The sequence below is a fragment of the Acinonyx jubatus genome, chromosome C2 (assembly GCF_027475565.1).
Source record: "Acinonyx jubatus isolate Ajub_Pintada_27869175 chromosome C2, VMU_Ajub_asm_v1.0, whole genome shotgun sequence".
NCBI lineage: Eukaryota > Metazoa > Chordata > Mammalia > Carnivora > Felidae > Acinonyx > Acinonyx jubatus.
The window spans coordinates 10,494,760-10,510,353 of NC_069384.1; the positions used below are offsets into that span (position 1 = coordinate 10,494,760).

Genomic DNA, 15,594 nt, shown 5'->3' on the forward strand with positions numbered 1-15,594 from the left:
AGCCTAGGAATTATGACGTCTGCTCAGCTTGTTGTTTTAGAAGTTCTGTTCCCTCAGGACTAGTTTGATTCCAAAGGCACTTGTCAACTTTTATTGATTCTTCTCAGTGGCGCTGCTCGGCTCTCTACATCTGAAACAATTACTGTTTTCCTTGGAAATGTGCCTGCTGTGGGTCCCTTGGAGTTTATTACATAAGACTTTTGACTTGGTCAGCACCCAAGATCCGCACCTTCTAGAGCCCTAGGAGACAGCTGCTCCAACTGACCAGGGTTCAGATGGGAGGGTGGCTTTTTTTTTTTTTTTTTTTTTTTTAAGGAATGAGTAGCGTGCCCTCCCAAGCCAGGACTTCAGTTACCCAAGGAGTAAGGAAGGACGTCTTATAGCATGAGGGTGTGAAGTACACAAAAACCCCGTCCCATTTCAGCGCCCAAGACTGTCTTGGAGGGAGGGCGGAGAGGATTCCGGATGAGCTTTCCCCCGGTGGCAGGGAAGGGCATGGGACGCTGCTCTTCAACTTGGCAGATCTCCCTCTGAGAATTCAAGCCTGGAGCACAGGCCTGCAACGTGTTGTCATATGCCTGGGGGCAGTGGGGGGGTTGGGACACATAAAAGAAAAGTGCCTGCCGGTCTGCCAGCTTTGAGAACCTGACACTGCTCTGACTGCTTTTCCTTTTAATCCCGCCCCAGAGCTCTGAGATCTGCCCCTCTCCCCGCCCCCAGCCCCACCTGGACTTCCTTCTGCGAAGGGGCCTTGCCCTCTGGTCCCCCCCTCTTTCCTCTGCAGACAGTCTCCACACCTTGTCTGAAAAGAGATGTCATCTGGAGGTTTTCCTTTATTTTTTTTTTCTAAAAAAAAAAAAAAATTAATGTTTAGCTGCCAACCTGGGCGACAGACAGCATGCATTAATCTGAGTCATGCAAAAGATCCTTTTAAGGCAGCCATTATCTGCTCAGGCTGTTTAATCCTTTGGGGGCAGTAGGAGGGGCCTGAGTGGGACAGCTTTCATCCATGTCAAGCTGCAGAACGAACACTTGAGCTGTCACGGCAAATATTTAGCCCCGTCGGTGGGGAAACATTTCCAACGAAAATACCTGAACCTCCTAATCCCTAGATTTCCTACTTCTTAAGAGCTCCCTGTGACTATTAGGGGTCGCCACCCCCACACGCTGTTGAATAAGGGGGCACCGGGCCAGCCGGAGGGACACATGAGCTACAGCCAGGTGGGGTGAACGGTGCATGGCGGTGGGGCTTGGTAGGAAATGTCAGACTGACCCTAAAAATGGCAACAAATATTTGAATAGACCATTTGAATCGGAACGTATCTAGAGGGCCGCAGCTCTTTTTCTATCAAAATGCATGAGGAAGGATGGCTTGACCAGACAGATGGCCTCTGGTGGAGTGGCATTGGAAGAAGAATCACGGGCCGTACTGAAGATCTTTCAGATATCCTGCCCACAAATGAAAGGGCTATTTTCCCCTGACAGCTGAGACCGTAACATCATTCCATGACTTACATCCGTGACCAACCGCGGACTCACTCGGGATTACGGTAACTCGGTACCATCACCAGGTTACCACGTAGTAGCTGGAACACACTGGCAGAACATGTCCAGACATCGCCATGAAACAGGGTGACCTTTCATTCATTTTTCCGGTGGGTTCACCTTTGTGTCTCAGGGCAAATGGAGCAAGAGGCATAATGGGCAGAGTCATTAGCCTGTGTCCAGAGTTCTTGCATCAGATGCCAATAAATTGATTGCATTTGCCTAATGCTTCTCCCTCGACTATAGAAATCTCACTGGAAAAATGGAGTCAAGCTTCCTGTCACGGCTCTCCGTGTGAGCAAAAACAAGTGACACAGAGCTTGCTCACAGACGGCCCCAGAAAGCGGGCAGGGACGAACGCTGTGGAATGAGGTGCGGCCTGGCTTCAGGACGAGCGAGAGCGTGGCCACGGAAGGGCAGCTCTAGAACCACTGTCAGTTCACAGCGTTTTCCCTGCCCACATGTCTGACTCGCTTTGAAAAGATTAACAGCAGTGTTTGTTTGAAAGGCAGACTCCTGGTTTCCTCATTAGCAGAGAGATTGGCTGCAGACTTCGGTTGTTTCTCTAAACTTCGATTACCTCTCTGATGAGGAGTATAGACCTCCTCATCACATTCACCCCAAATTTACAGAGGAGTTCATTCGAGAGAGGGAAGGAGAAGAAGAGAGAAGGGGAGGGGGGGGGAGAGGGAGAGAGAGACAGGCAGAGAGAGGAGCACACTAGCTCTCCCTGCTGGAATAATAGGCTTGAAATATGAGGAAGTTGATCAACCCCGGATGCCTTCCAAAAACAGATTAATCCACCCTGGTAGCTTTCCTTTCAGAGCAAACTCTTGGCTCCGTTAAGTTGCTCTATGGGCCTGAACACAAAAGGGCACAGGCTACATGCCATCCTGAGCTTGGAGTTATTTTATACGTTGGTTTCAGAACTTAACAAAATTTAAAACGTTTCATTCTTTTGGATTTGCTGATGTCACTTTCTGAAGAACAGAAATTACCCCTGGACACCATCCTGCATCTATAGTGGTGGTTCTCAGTGGGGGCGGGGGAGATGGTGGCTTTGCCCCCCTCACCCTACCCCCAGAACACTGGGCAGGGTCTACAGACATCGTTAGTTGTCGCCATGCGGGGTGTGGGGGCACCACTGACATTTGGTGGGCAGAGGCCAAGGACGCTGCCAAACATCCTACAATGCACAGGACAGCCCCCCACCGCCCCAACAAATAACTATCTGGCCCCACATGTCAATAGTGCTACTGTTGGGAAACTGATCTACAGGACACAGAGAGCACTTCCTGGCATCCAGACCCCCTAGTAGTTCCCAAGGGCAGCCTGTGGTTGAGAAAAATGCAGAAGGATGCAGGGAAGGTCAAAGCCGGTTTCCGAAACCATAAATGCATGACCCTAACAAAATGAGTTTTATAGACAAAGCTTTGCCATTCCTGGTAAAACTTCAGCGTGTGCAAAAATGGAGTATATACATCAAGGCCCTGCGGCCACTTGTGTTAACAAAGCAGTGAAGCACAGAACCAACGAAGCGAACCAGGTGAAACTGAGGCTGTATTTTTCTACCAATGTGGAACAAGTCTAAAGATAGACGTAGGGGAGAGAGCGGTGGTGATATTCACTGCCACTCATTCTCAAGTCATTAGTATGGCACGCATTAGAGAAAATCATAAGAAATTGCCAATTTTTAATTGTTTGAGGCCTACAGAAACAGCAGCTTCCTATGATTCAACCTAAATATTATGTATAATGTATTATGTTATTATATATTAATATAACAGTGTCATATTATGTAGGATATATTCTATTAATATTCATCTGCTCATGCATCCATTACATTAGCATTGCATAATTTTATAAGTTACATCTTGTTATTATTATGTTTATATCACAGATTACACTTATATTAATATTGGCATATTAATACACTGATGATAGAGGGCTGGTCAACTTTTTAATGTAAAGGGCTAGACAGTAGGTATTTTACGCTTTCTGCCAACTTTTTAATGGAAAGGGCCAGATAGTAGGTATTTTATGCTTCCCGGGTCCCACGATCGGTCCGTGTCCCGACCACTCAACTTTGCGGCGGTGGCTCCACAGCAGCCCCGATAATACATCAAAGAATGAGCAAAGCTCCTTCCAACGAAATGGTCAGTGTGGCCACTGAAATTTGAATTTCACGGGACCTTCACGTCAGGAAATAGTCTTCTTTTCACTTCTTTCAACCATGTAGAGAAGTAAGCTTGTGAGCCATGCGAAAATCGGTAGCAGCTGGGAGGCGGGCTTGTCAACCCCGCTACACCGATATCCAATCATACGTATCGTATCCACCGTATTGGATGTTACATTACATCGTTGACAATAACGTGGTATCGCACACGAACTCACGTTACGCGTCGTCCTATACGGCCGTCCACCCACCTCCCTGCCCACTAGCATGCTGGGTAGGCCCGGGCTCCGGGGACAGCAGCATTCGGGGTAGCCACGTGGGCGTGGCCGTGGGCGGGAGGGGCGTGGCCTCCCTCACCAGCGCCTGACGCTTCTCTTCTCCCCCCCCACCCCGCAGCGGCGCCCGACCTGACGGCCTTCGGCGACCCGCGCCAGTTCCCCGCGCTGCCCTCCATCTCAGACCCTCGCATGCACTACCCCGGCGCCTTCACCTACTCCCCGACGCCCGTCACGTCGGGCATCGGCATCGGCATGTCGGCCATGAGCTCGGCCACGCGCTACCACACGTACCTGCCGCCGCCCTACCCCGGCTCGTCGCAGGCGCAGGGCGGCCCCTTCCAGGCCAGCTCGCCCTCCTACCACCTGTACTACGGCGCCTCGGCCGGCTCCTACCAGTTCTCCATGGTGGGCGGCGAGCGCTCGCCGCCGCGCATCCTGCCGCCCTGCACCAACGCGTCCACGGGCTCGGCGCTGCTCAACCCCAGCCTCCCGAACCAGAGCGACGTGGTGGAGGCCGAGGGCAGCCACAGCAACTCGCCCACCAACATGGCGCCCGCCGCGCGCCTCGAGGAGGCCGTGTGGCGGCCCTACTGAGGCCCCCGCGGCGGCCGGCGGGAGGGGCGCCCGGCCCCGGCCCGGCCTTGGCCGCAGACGGCCGGCCCGCCTGGGCGGGCAGGCCAGGCCCGGGGCGGGGAGCGCGCCCCGCGCCCGGGGCCCTGGGATCTCGCCCCGCTCCGCGCCGCCCCCCGCCCCCCGGAAACGTGCGGAGCGCCGTCGTGTGGGCCCGTGTCCCCTTTTCCGAACCCGACCCGACCTCCCCCCTCCGCCCCCCCCCCCGCCCCCCGCGAGGGTGTCCGCTCCGCCACCACGCGGACGCGTCGTAAGGCAAACAGGAAGATTCCCAGAGGGAAACTGTGAATGCTTCTGATTTAGCGATGCTGTGAATAAAAGAAAGATTTTATACCCTTGACTTCACTTTTTAACCAAGTTGTCTATTCCAGAGAATGGAATTTTTGGTTTGGGGCGGGGAGGGGTGGGGGAATGCAGCTCCTCTTGTTTTGGTATCTAATTCATAGTTTTAATTTTCTTTGCCAGCACCTTATAAATTGCAAAATGCGTATTTGCATTTGGGGTGGTTTTTATTTTTATATATATATATATAAATTTGAGCTTGCTTCTCTCTTGCTTTGACAATTGAAAGAACTATGATTCCTTTTTCTGTAAGATTTATTTAACTTTTCTTTTGGACTTTCGTGTAGTTGTTGTTTTAGAGAAACAGCTACAGCTTTGGGTCATTTTCAACTACTGTATTCCCACAAGGAATCCCTAGATATTTATGTATCTTGATGTTTAGACACTTACTTATGTGTTGATACTTTTTTTTTATTATTTAAATGTACTTATATTAAGAAGAAAAATATCAAGTACTACATTTTGGTTTTTGATAGTAGCCAAAGTTAAATGTGTCACATTGAAGAAGGCTGCAAAAAAAGGACAGGCATTGAGATGACCGGGTTATCTAAATATTGTTTACATTAAACTCCCTTTCATGTTAATCAAACGAGTTGGTAGCTAATGCAGCAATGTTTTTAATAGGCTTTTTAGATACTGAGGGCCACTCAAAGGATCTGAAGTATGGAATTTTCTGCCAAGCTCAACAGAGGGTCTCCTATCTGACTCTCTCCCTTGGAACAGAGAAGGTCAGATCTGGTTCCAGAGGGTTCAGGTAGATGCCAATGATTGCACCTCTGGAGAGGATTTATTTTCTGCTTAGCAGTTTGCTCCCTCCACGGGCTCTTGATGATGTCAGACATGCTTTATAACCGAGCAAATCCAAAGTAAGCTGTGTGGCAGAGAAGTATCCACATGGGAAGCCAGTGAATGAATTCATGGGTTCCTTAACGGCTCCCTTCTGGGGTAGTAAGGAGATCGTCCGAATCCAGAGTTCAGATTTTTTAGCTCCAAGAAAATAGTCGTGTTTGACACAGTCCCTGTTCGTTGATGCAGAACAAAACGTGTGGCTGTCCCCCGAGGGGGGAGGGGAAGAAACTACAGACCGGGTGCCTTTGAGGCCCGCAGGTCTCCAGCCGAAGTTTCAGAGGGTGGGCCTAGAGGCAGACCTGAACAGGCCGGTCTTCCTGTGTGCGCCCAGGTGGAGTCGCATGCGAAAGCATTGTCCCGCCCGAGCCGGACTCCCGACCCACGCTGCCCGTCCACCGCCCACCCTCGCGTCGCTTTCACCTACCTTGTGGGGTGTGTGTGTGTGCAGTTTTCTCTGTGCCTCAGCGGGACAGGAGAGATTCGCGCCACCGCTGCCCGTGGCTACGATTCAAAAGTAGCCAATGTCACTGTAAATTGTACGGCACTATTTTCATTGGAGAATTCGGTCGGAATGCAGTTGTTGTACAACTCCGAAATACTAACTGCTGATTTTGACATATGTGTGCTCAAAATGATCTGGCTGTTATTTAATGTACCTCTGACGTTAGCTGAAATGATTTCAGGTCAACTCGGAAGAGTATTTGAAAGCAGGACTTCAGAACAGTGTTTGATTTTTAGTTTATAAATTTAAGGATTCAAATTAGAAAGATCTTTGGCTGCAGGCAGCAAAACAGCTGGTCTTATTTAAAACAACTTGTTTTTGAGTTTTCTTATATATATACATATATATATATATATATATTGATTATTTGTTTTACATAGATGCAGTAGCACTTTGGTAAGAAAGAGTAAAGCAGTTTGTTTTGTCAGTCAGGTCATTCTTATCCAGAAAAGAGCTAAAACAGATCTTGGAGAAACTCAGAATATATTCATTTTCAGCTTAGACATAATCCTCTCTCCACAACTCAACTCGATGTTTGATTCTGTATCACATTTTTACAGCAAAATTACCCTTGAATGTCAGTAAATTTAAGTGTTGGTTTTTTTTTTATTTCTGAAAGGGACCTTTAGCCCATTTACCAAATCGAATCGAAGCGTTCTTTTCGGCACATGTGACCGTATCTGACCTGACAAAATCTGGGGGGGGAAATGAAGGAAAAAAAACAAGTTCTATTTTTCACTTCAGTTCCGGTACCTGAAGATGTTCCAACTCAAAACCAGCCTAATGCCCTAGAAGGGGAATCAGAGGATCCTCCACATTGAATCTTTACTCGCAAAGGCATGTATGAGGAGGGCTTGTCACTTCGTTGTAGACCCACTGGTTTGGCCATGCGGAGTTTCACAGTCCCTTACCAGCAAATGTAGTACTTAACTGGTCCAAAAAATTAAGTCAGGTGTTACTTGTTCTGGAGATAGGCCTCACATCACACTTAATGCCTTTCCCCCTCCTGAGAAGTTGCATTCGTTGCCTTCAGGTACATTAAGGTGTCCCTTTACTCGAGGAGACCCTTAAGCCAATAATGTCCTAGCTGGATGTATCTGGAAACATTGGTCCAAGAGAAGAAAGATTAAGCCATTTCTACTGCTCATTCGTGCCTTTATAATTTCAACATGAACGTGCATTTTCGTTCTTTTTGTTTTTCTCACTGTGTTTCTTTTATTACTTGTATTTCTTACAGTACTTCTATTTCTTGCTCTGTTTCGCTTCCCTTCCCTCCTCCATTCTCCCGCTTTATTTGAGGAGACAGCACACACACCCCAACTCCGCACCAAATGTCCAGAACACGAGGAGCTGCTGCTCTCCTCCCTTTGCATAAAGGAACATGGTGAGTGAGCCTTTCTCCTGCCCATGGGTTTCTTCCGGCAGAACAGAGACCTTGCCAGCCATTTTGGGTCGGCTTGCTGTCCAAATGCGGCAACAGAAGCCTTCCTGGGCAAATTACAATCAGTGAGTTAATAGACAGCCTTTCTGCTGCCTCGGGTTTCTGTGCAGATAAACAGCAATGCTCTGATTAGAAAGGAAATGAATGGTTTCACTCAAATGTCCTGCAATTTATGCTTGCAGATTTCTGTCCTGAAATACCTGCTTCCTTAGGACATTCCGTCCTGGTGATTCTTGTCTTTGGTGGGTTTTGTTTTCTGGGGTATGACATATTTGGGGTCTTTTATACATGAAGAATCAGTTTGACGATAATCTCAGAAAACGTTTTTGACATCTGAACAAATGCCTTTTTGTTCACCTACGGGATACAATCGTTTGGGGTTTTTTTGTTTGTCTGTTTGGAGTTTCCCCCCCTCCTTTTAGCCAGATCAGTATTGATGAGGCTGATCAACTGGCATTTTTTTTTTCCTTCCAGAAGAGTTGCAGCAACAAAGTTAATTGTATTTATGTATGTAAATAGATTTTAAGCTTCATTATAAAATATTGTTAATACCTGTAATAACTTTTTTTCAATTTTTTTTGTGTGTGTTTCTAAGGACTTTTTCTTATGTTTGCTAAATACTGTAGACAAAAAAAAATGCTTCTTTCTACTTTGTTTATTTTAGACTTAAAGATGAGCTACTTTTTATTCACTTTTGTAAAGAGCTAATAGCATGGTTCCAGTTTTTTTTTTTTTTTAAGTTCACTTTTTGTTCTAGGGGAAATGAATGTGCAAAAAAAAGAAAAAGAAAAAAAAAAGAACTGTTGGTTATTTGTGCTATTCTGGATGTATAAAAATCAATGGAAAACAAAATAAACTTCCAAATTGAAACGGCAGTAAAACACCTCTATTGACAAAGTAACAATGGGAAACGCAGTCTTACTCCAACAGGCCCCACCCACCTAGTGTCTATTTGCCCGCGGTTACTGGATCTGTTCACAAAGCCTCCTGGAAATGTGTGTGCGCTTTCTTTCTCCCCGGTGCTGACGCGTTGCCTCCTTCCCAAAAGGAAACTGTCAATCTCGAGTTTTAAACCAGATACGGTATGAGAGAATTCCCCCCACCAGCCCCTCTCCAAGGTGTTTCTAGACGGGGTCGGGCGGGGGGTGGCCCCCATCGTGCGTGGGCTCCTGTCCGAGTGGCCGCCTCCCCTCTGCCGGGAGCCTTCCCCGAGCCCAGCCTGTGCAGGGCGGCTGGCCTGCTGCTGCCCGGGGACCACGGGAGCCTTACTTACTCTCTTTGTACCACAGTCTCTTCTGTAAATCCAATCTCCTCGCTTAGCGAATGGCAAATAAACAGTTTGGCAAGTACACACACCCTCATCACACTGGTTTTGTCTGTTTCGGAGATGGAGGGCCAGGAAGCCAAAGGAAGGCCCCGCAGCACGCACAACACCTTCGGCAAGCTCTTCACGGGCTGGCTGGCCTTCGGGCTGGCGTCCTGCCTTCTCCTCCCCGGGGGGCCAGCACACCCTGGCTTCTGAGGCCAGGAGCGCCGAGGCCAAGCCCAGGCCCCCGGTGCTGCTTCTTTGGGCACGAAGGAGCAAGGAAGCACGCTCTCATGCCTATATAAAAGTAATAACTGATTTGAAAGAATTACGTGGGACCTGCAAACACAGAGTGGGAAAGGTGCACCTACGTTCAACAAGAGGCCGGTCGCCGTCATCTGCCTCCATTTCTTGAAACCCCACGAGTCGGCCCTGAGTAGAGGTGGTGAGTTGTTTCAAGTTCTTCCCTCACCACCTACCCCGTGCAACGCTAGTATTTCAGTCTCACGACTCTGTGACCAAATTACCTCCCAGCCACGGACCACCATCTAACACTCCTTCGCGGTTCTTGTCACTGCCTTGTCGTGGTCTTTGATGGCCCGCAGGGTGGTCATGAAGAATGTCAGGACACAAAGCAAGTGGGATCCGAAGAAATAATGGCCAATGAGCCGAGGCAGGAAATGGGTGGGAAGCTCAGGTTAGGCGTGTTCAGAGAGGGGGGCCTAGCGGAGCCGCTGAGCACGTACTGGGGAGCCACACCGCCTGGGTCTGAGTTCTGGTTCTGTTTCACACTCGGAAACAGATTAAACTGTGGGCCCAGCCTTTCCCACCCGTAAGATAGAGAAAACGATGCTAGAAGTTAGGAGATCTAAATTACTTAATACATGTGAAACATACTAAAACGTTGTCGGTATGTTGGGGCGCCTGGGTGGCTCAGTCGGTTAAGCGTCCGACTTTTGACTTCAGCTCAGGTCGTGATCTTACCGGTTCGGCAGTTCAAGCCCCACATCTGGCTCCACGCTGATGGTGTGGACCCCGCTTGGGATTCTCTCTCTCTCCCTGTCTCTCTCTGCCCCTCCTTGCTTGCATGCTCTCTCGCTCTCTCTCTCAAAATAAATAAACATTGAAAATAATAAAATAATAAAAAGTGTTGGTACGTAATACGTGCTCAGTAAATGGAAATACGCAGAATAGTACTACTCATTAGTAAAAACGTAACCAAGATCAAATAAAAAGTTAAAATGCCTTCCACTTTTCCCAATCCATGCCTCGATGTTACTGCTAACTGGTCCACGTTTGCCATCGCAGACTTTTTCTGTACCCATGATATACACCACATATTTTTTTAATCTTTTTTTAATGTGTATCTATTTTTAGAAACAGAGAGGAAGGGAGAGTGCCAGCAGGGGAGGGACAGAGAGAGAGGGAGACACAGAATCTGAACGAAGCAAGCTCCAGGCTCCGAGCTGTCCGCACAGAGCCCGACACGGGGCTCAAACCCACGAACCTGGACATCATGACCTGAGCCAAAGTTGGACGCTTAACCGACTGAGCCACCCGGGTGCCCCTATCCACCACATATTTCATCTCATCCACACAAAAAGGCATCCTATGATACATTACACTGCACAGCCTTTTCACTTCTCACTTAGATCTGCTTCATTCTTTTTAATGACGGCACCACAGAAAACGGGATGGTTGGACTCGTCAGTTTGCCACTTCCTTTACTGATGGGCTGGAAGGTCCCCCCAGTGACTTGCTGCCACAACAGCTCTCTGCACGTGTCTTATGACCTCATGCTTGAATTTCTGTACATTTAAAGAAGAACTGCTGAAAAATAAGATAATAAAATAAAATAAAATATAAAATAAAATAAAATAAAATAAAATAAAATAAAATAAAAAGGAACTGTGGGTTCCGAACGATTTTACATTTTGACAGATCCCTCCAGAATGCTCTTTCAAAAGAATTAGATTTCCGGGGTCAGGGCCACGTGCTAGGAGGCAGAAAACAGAAACTTGCCAGGGACATGCTCGATTACGGCGGTCGGGAGCAGGGTTTAAACCGGACCTTTGGGTCAGAGAGGTTTTGTACCTTCTGCAGTGCTTAAAGCATTCCAGGGGAGGAGTGAATTAAAACTAACAAATTACATGGACGTGCTCACTAAAGCCGGACTCTTGCTAAAGCACTGCACACACACTAGCTTATTCCGTTCTTACAGTGGCCCCGTGGGGGAGATCCTGTTGTTGTCCCCATTTGGCAGACAAGGACACTGAAGTCCAGTGAGGTTAAGCAGTCCGCCCACGCTCCCTGGCTATCGGTGGAGGAGCAGGGATTTGGGCCCCAGAAGTCTGGTTCAGGACTCGTCAGCTCCACCGCTTTCTAGACTGAGGCTCTGAGCAACCCTGACATTCGTCGATGACAAAAGAGCTGAGTAAACCCTCATGGGTGACTTTCCCTTCAAAGCATGCCTACCTCTTGCTCATCTGAAAAGCAGAAGGGAGAAATGAGTACATGAGAGTTTCCAGAAAAGGGGGAGCCCAAGGGGCTTCCGAAGAAATCGTTCACACTTGCTCCATCCTCCCCATCATGGAGAGGCTCCAAGTGAAAAGCGTCTTCCCTGCATGACTGTCTCGGGCAGACCCCATGAGATGTGGGCGAAAGCTTCGGCCGGAGCCCTCCACACCTCCATTCCGACCTGCATTCGCTTATTTTTAAGAACCTTTATTCTTAAAGACGGTTTTAGATTTACAGAGAACGTGAGCAGGCACTTCAGAGAGTTTCCATCTCCCCCGTCCCCCTGCCCCCCGCCACCAGCGCACAATTCCCCCTGTGACTTAAACATCTTAAACGTCGGTATAGTGCCTTTGCAACAGTTAATGAGCCACTGCCGATACGTGATTGTGAACTAGGGTCCGCAGTTTATTCAGATTTCCTTAGTTTTCACCTATGTCCTTTTTCTGTTCCAAGATTCCGCACGACATTTAATTGTCACGTCTCCTTAGGCTCCTCCTGGCTGTGACATTTTCTTAGGCTTCCCTTGTTTATGAGGATCTCGGTAATTTCAAAGAGTACTAGTCAGGTATATTGTGGGCTGCCCCACTATGAGAAGTTCTCTGCCACTTTTTTTTCTCGTGATGAGACGGGGGTTGTGGGAGTTGAGGAGGAAGATCACAGAAGTCACGTACTAGTTTTTATCACATCCTATTAAGGACACATACAATCAACATGATCGATGCCTACTGGCATTGACCTTGATCAGCCGGTAGAAGTGTTGGTCACGTTCTCCTCTGTAAAGTTACCCTTCAATCCCCCCCTTTCCATACTGTACTCTTTGGAAAAAAGTCAGCACACACAGGCCACACTTAAGAAATGAAGAATTGGGGCGCCTGGGTGACTCAGGTCACGATCTCACAGTTCATGAGTTCGAGCCCCACATTGGCATCTCTGTTGTTAGCACAGAGCCTGCTTCGGGTTCTCTGCCCCCACCCCACCCCCGCCCTGCACCTCCCCAACTCGTACTCTCTCTCCCAAAAATAAAGAAAAAGAAACATTAGAAAATAAAAACGAAATGAAGCCTTATTCTTTCTCCCTTCAGGAGGCAGGAGTCCTTGGCTGAGAGCAGTAGGACAGCACCATCTGTGGCCACGTGGCCCCTGGTGTGAAGCAGAGAGATCTGCTCCAGAGAAGACGACCAGCTCCCCTCCCGCTAAGTGTAGGAGCACCCGGTCTCTGCCCCCTCTAGCCTAGACAATCCAAAAGTTCAGGTTTCTAGAAGCTCCGTGTTGCCCAGTCACTTTGGGCTCACTGTCTTCGTTCACAGCCAAGTTTTCCTCCACCCTTTCCTTCCAAATGATGTTGAGAGAGTCCTCACCAAAGTATTCCAATGTGGCTCAGGATGCCAAAAAGTTGCCTCTTTCTTCCTTTCCTTCTTCCTTCCTTCTTTTTTCTTTCCTTCAAATTCTTTTTCTTTCTTTCTTTCTTTCTTTCTTTCTTTCTTTCTTCTTTCTTTCTTTCTTTCTTTCTTTCTTTCTTCTTTTCTTTCTGTCTTTCTTTCTTTCTTTTAGGTTTGTGATCATCGGTTGAACTTTATCTTACGACTTAACAGAATTTCCCATATCTTTGTTCAAAACCGGCACACTGTATGTCCATGATCCCCCCTTTCAGTGGGGTTTCAGAATCCTAGATCCCAGAATCCTAAGGTAATGCCAAAGTAAGCAAATGCTCCCCCCCCTCTCTTTGATGCATATATACCCTTCCTTACCCTTAGGGTTTCTCAAGAGTAGCCTTGCCTCCTTCATGATACATTATAGGATTAAGTTCCCTGCTCATGTTTTCAAAGGGAGAGAAGGTGTCATGGAATGTGTTTACTGCCGCAGAAGAGGGGTGTTCGTTGTGTGCCAAATTTTAATATTGGTAATTACGTTTTGCATACCTCAAATTCTCCCTCGTTTCCATTTCATTGATGCTGTTGTAAAGATTAATTAATGTTTTGAAACTGTTTTGAAGATGAAAAGTCTTACGTGCATACAAAGTATGATTATTTGTTATTACAAATAGTTGTACGAGGCCATTTTCTCTCCTCGCCTTGGTGATTGTGGGAGAGTTTCTGCAGGCAATTAAAAGCTGCAGTGTCTTCCTTAAAAAATGGCTGCCTTCATCAAAAATCTTTTCTATGGCAGTGAACAACAGAGTCTTTCCCTCCTCCTGGGGGAGGCAGACTCTAAACAAATCAACAATAACATATTGTCTGGCAGATGGTATATTGGGGCGCCTGGGTGGCTCAGTCAGTTAAGCATCAGACTCTGATCTCAACTCAGGTCATGATCTGACGGTTCATGAGTTGGAGCCCCACATCGGGCTCTGTGTGCTGACAGTGCGAGCCTGCTTGGGATATTCTCTCTCTCTCTCTCTCTCTCTCTCTCTCTCTCTCTCTCTCTCTCAAAAATAAATAAATAAATCAACTTTAAAAAATGATGGTATATTAATTTCCAAAGATTGCTATAACACAATACCACAACTGGATGGCTTGAAACAAAAGAAATTTGTTGTCTGACAATTCTAGAAACCAGAAGTCCAAGATCAAGAGGCTGGCGAGGGTGATTCTATCAAACAGATGCAGCCTTGGAGCAAAGGACACAGTTCAATGAGTAGAGCACAACTGGATTTCAGGTCCCATTCATCTACTCAGCTGGGTGCTCCAGGTAGATTTTGTGCAGCACACAAAAGGAGAACCAACAGGCTATGCTGATGGATTAAATATGATGTGTGGGAGGAAAAGGAATTGAGAATACCTTCAAGGTTTTAGATCTGAGAAACTCGATGAATGAAGTGGGCATTCCCTGAAGCAGAAATCTGGGAAGGAGTGAGTTTGTCCAGAGACCCCATCTCCTGGTGGGTCAGGAAAAGAGGAGGATGCATTACATGCTCTTCAAGATTCTTCCAACAATGAAGGATCCATCCAGGTGGCAACAGAAGCTATGGTAGATATAAAAAGATGATGGGTTGCCTGGGTGGCGCAGTCGGTTGAGCTTCTGACTTCAGCCAGGTCACGATCTCGTGGTCCGTGAGTTCGAGCCCTGCGCCAGGCTCTGGGCTGATGGCTCAGAGCCTGGAGCCTGTTTCCGATTCTGTGTCTCCCTCTCTCTCTGCCCCTCCCCCGTTCATGCTCTGTTTCTCTCTGTCCCAAAAATAAATAAACGTTGAAAAATAAATAAATAAATAAATAAATAAAAAGATGGGTCTCCCTTGCTTGTTAGGAATTCTGCTTGACAGCCATATACATGACTTAATAAGAAAGCAGCATCCCATTTTCCCACAAGTATTCTGTGATCGAGATCTGACTCTTTGCAAAAGCAGGGGGATCCCTGAACTCCGCCCCCAACTCCACAACCATGTTCTCATTCTTTAATTCGGTAGGCGAGGAATTGTCGCTTCATTTGGCCTAACTGCCCACGGGGAGGGAAACCCACAGCAAGACTTAACTGTAGGCTTCACCTTCTCCCTATGCCAATCAGTTAGCCCCCAAGGATGGAGAGAGGATTTCGCTAAGTCCGTGTGTGCCTTGATTTGGATTGTCAAACAGAATGACCCGCGCATTTAAACCTGCAAAAACGACAGATTCCTATAGCTGAAATACTTTCCTTTCATCCCTGAGTTTTAGGAAGCCAGAACCTGCCAGTTGCCTACCCCAATATCTATTTTCCTCGGTAATAGATTCCCTTGATCACATGACTGCCTGGAGGAAAGACTGCACCTCCCTTACAGCTTGGCCTCCCATGTGACAAATTTCTGGCCAATGTTATCTAAATGGAGGCAGCTCCCAGAAAACTCCTTAATGAAGAGTGGGCGTGCATATGTTGCCCCCATCTCTTCCCTAACCTGGCTGCCTAGAATAAGGAGGTGATGGTCCGTGGAAGAGAGCTACACCCCAATGGATGGATGCCATTAAGAGTTTGGTCCAATGTCTTTGTCCCCATCCCACTGGAACTGCCTATGTCTGGATGCATCCCCATGAAAGAAAAC

The 15,594-nt window shown here is 47.5% G+C and overlaps 1 protein-coding gene across 5 annotated transcripts in view; it reads left to right on the top strand.

Moving 5' to 3' along the window:
- RUNX1 (RUNX family transcription factor 1) overlaps positions 1 to 9,114 on the top strand; it is a 254,923-nt gene extending 245,809 nt beyond the window's left edge. For all 5 annotated transcript variants that reach the window (XM_027041648.2, XM_027041646.2, XM_027041645.2 and 2 more), the window contains one exon: positions 4,118 to 9,114. In XM_027041648.2, the coding sequence (XP_026897449.1) occupies positions 4,118 to 4,593 (476 nt within the window). In that variant the 3' untranslated portion in view covers positions 4,594 to 9,114. The remainder of the gene's footprint in view (positions 1 to 4,117) is intronic.
- Positions 9,115 to 15,594: the final 6,480 nt, after the last annotated feature.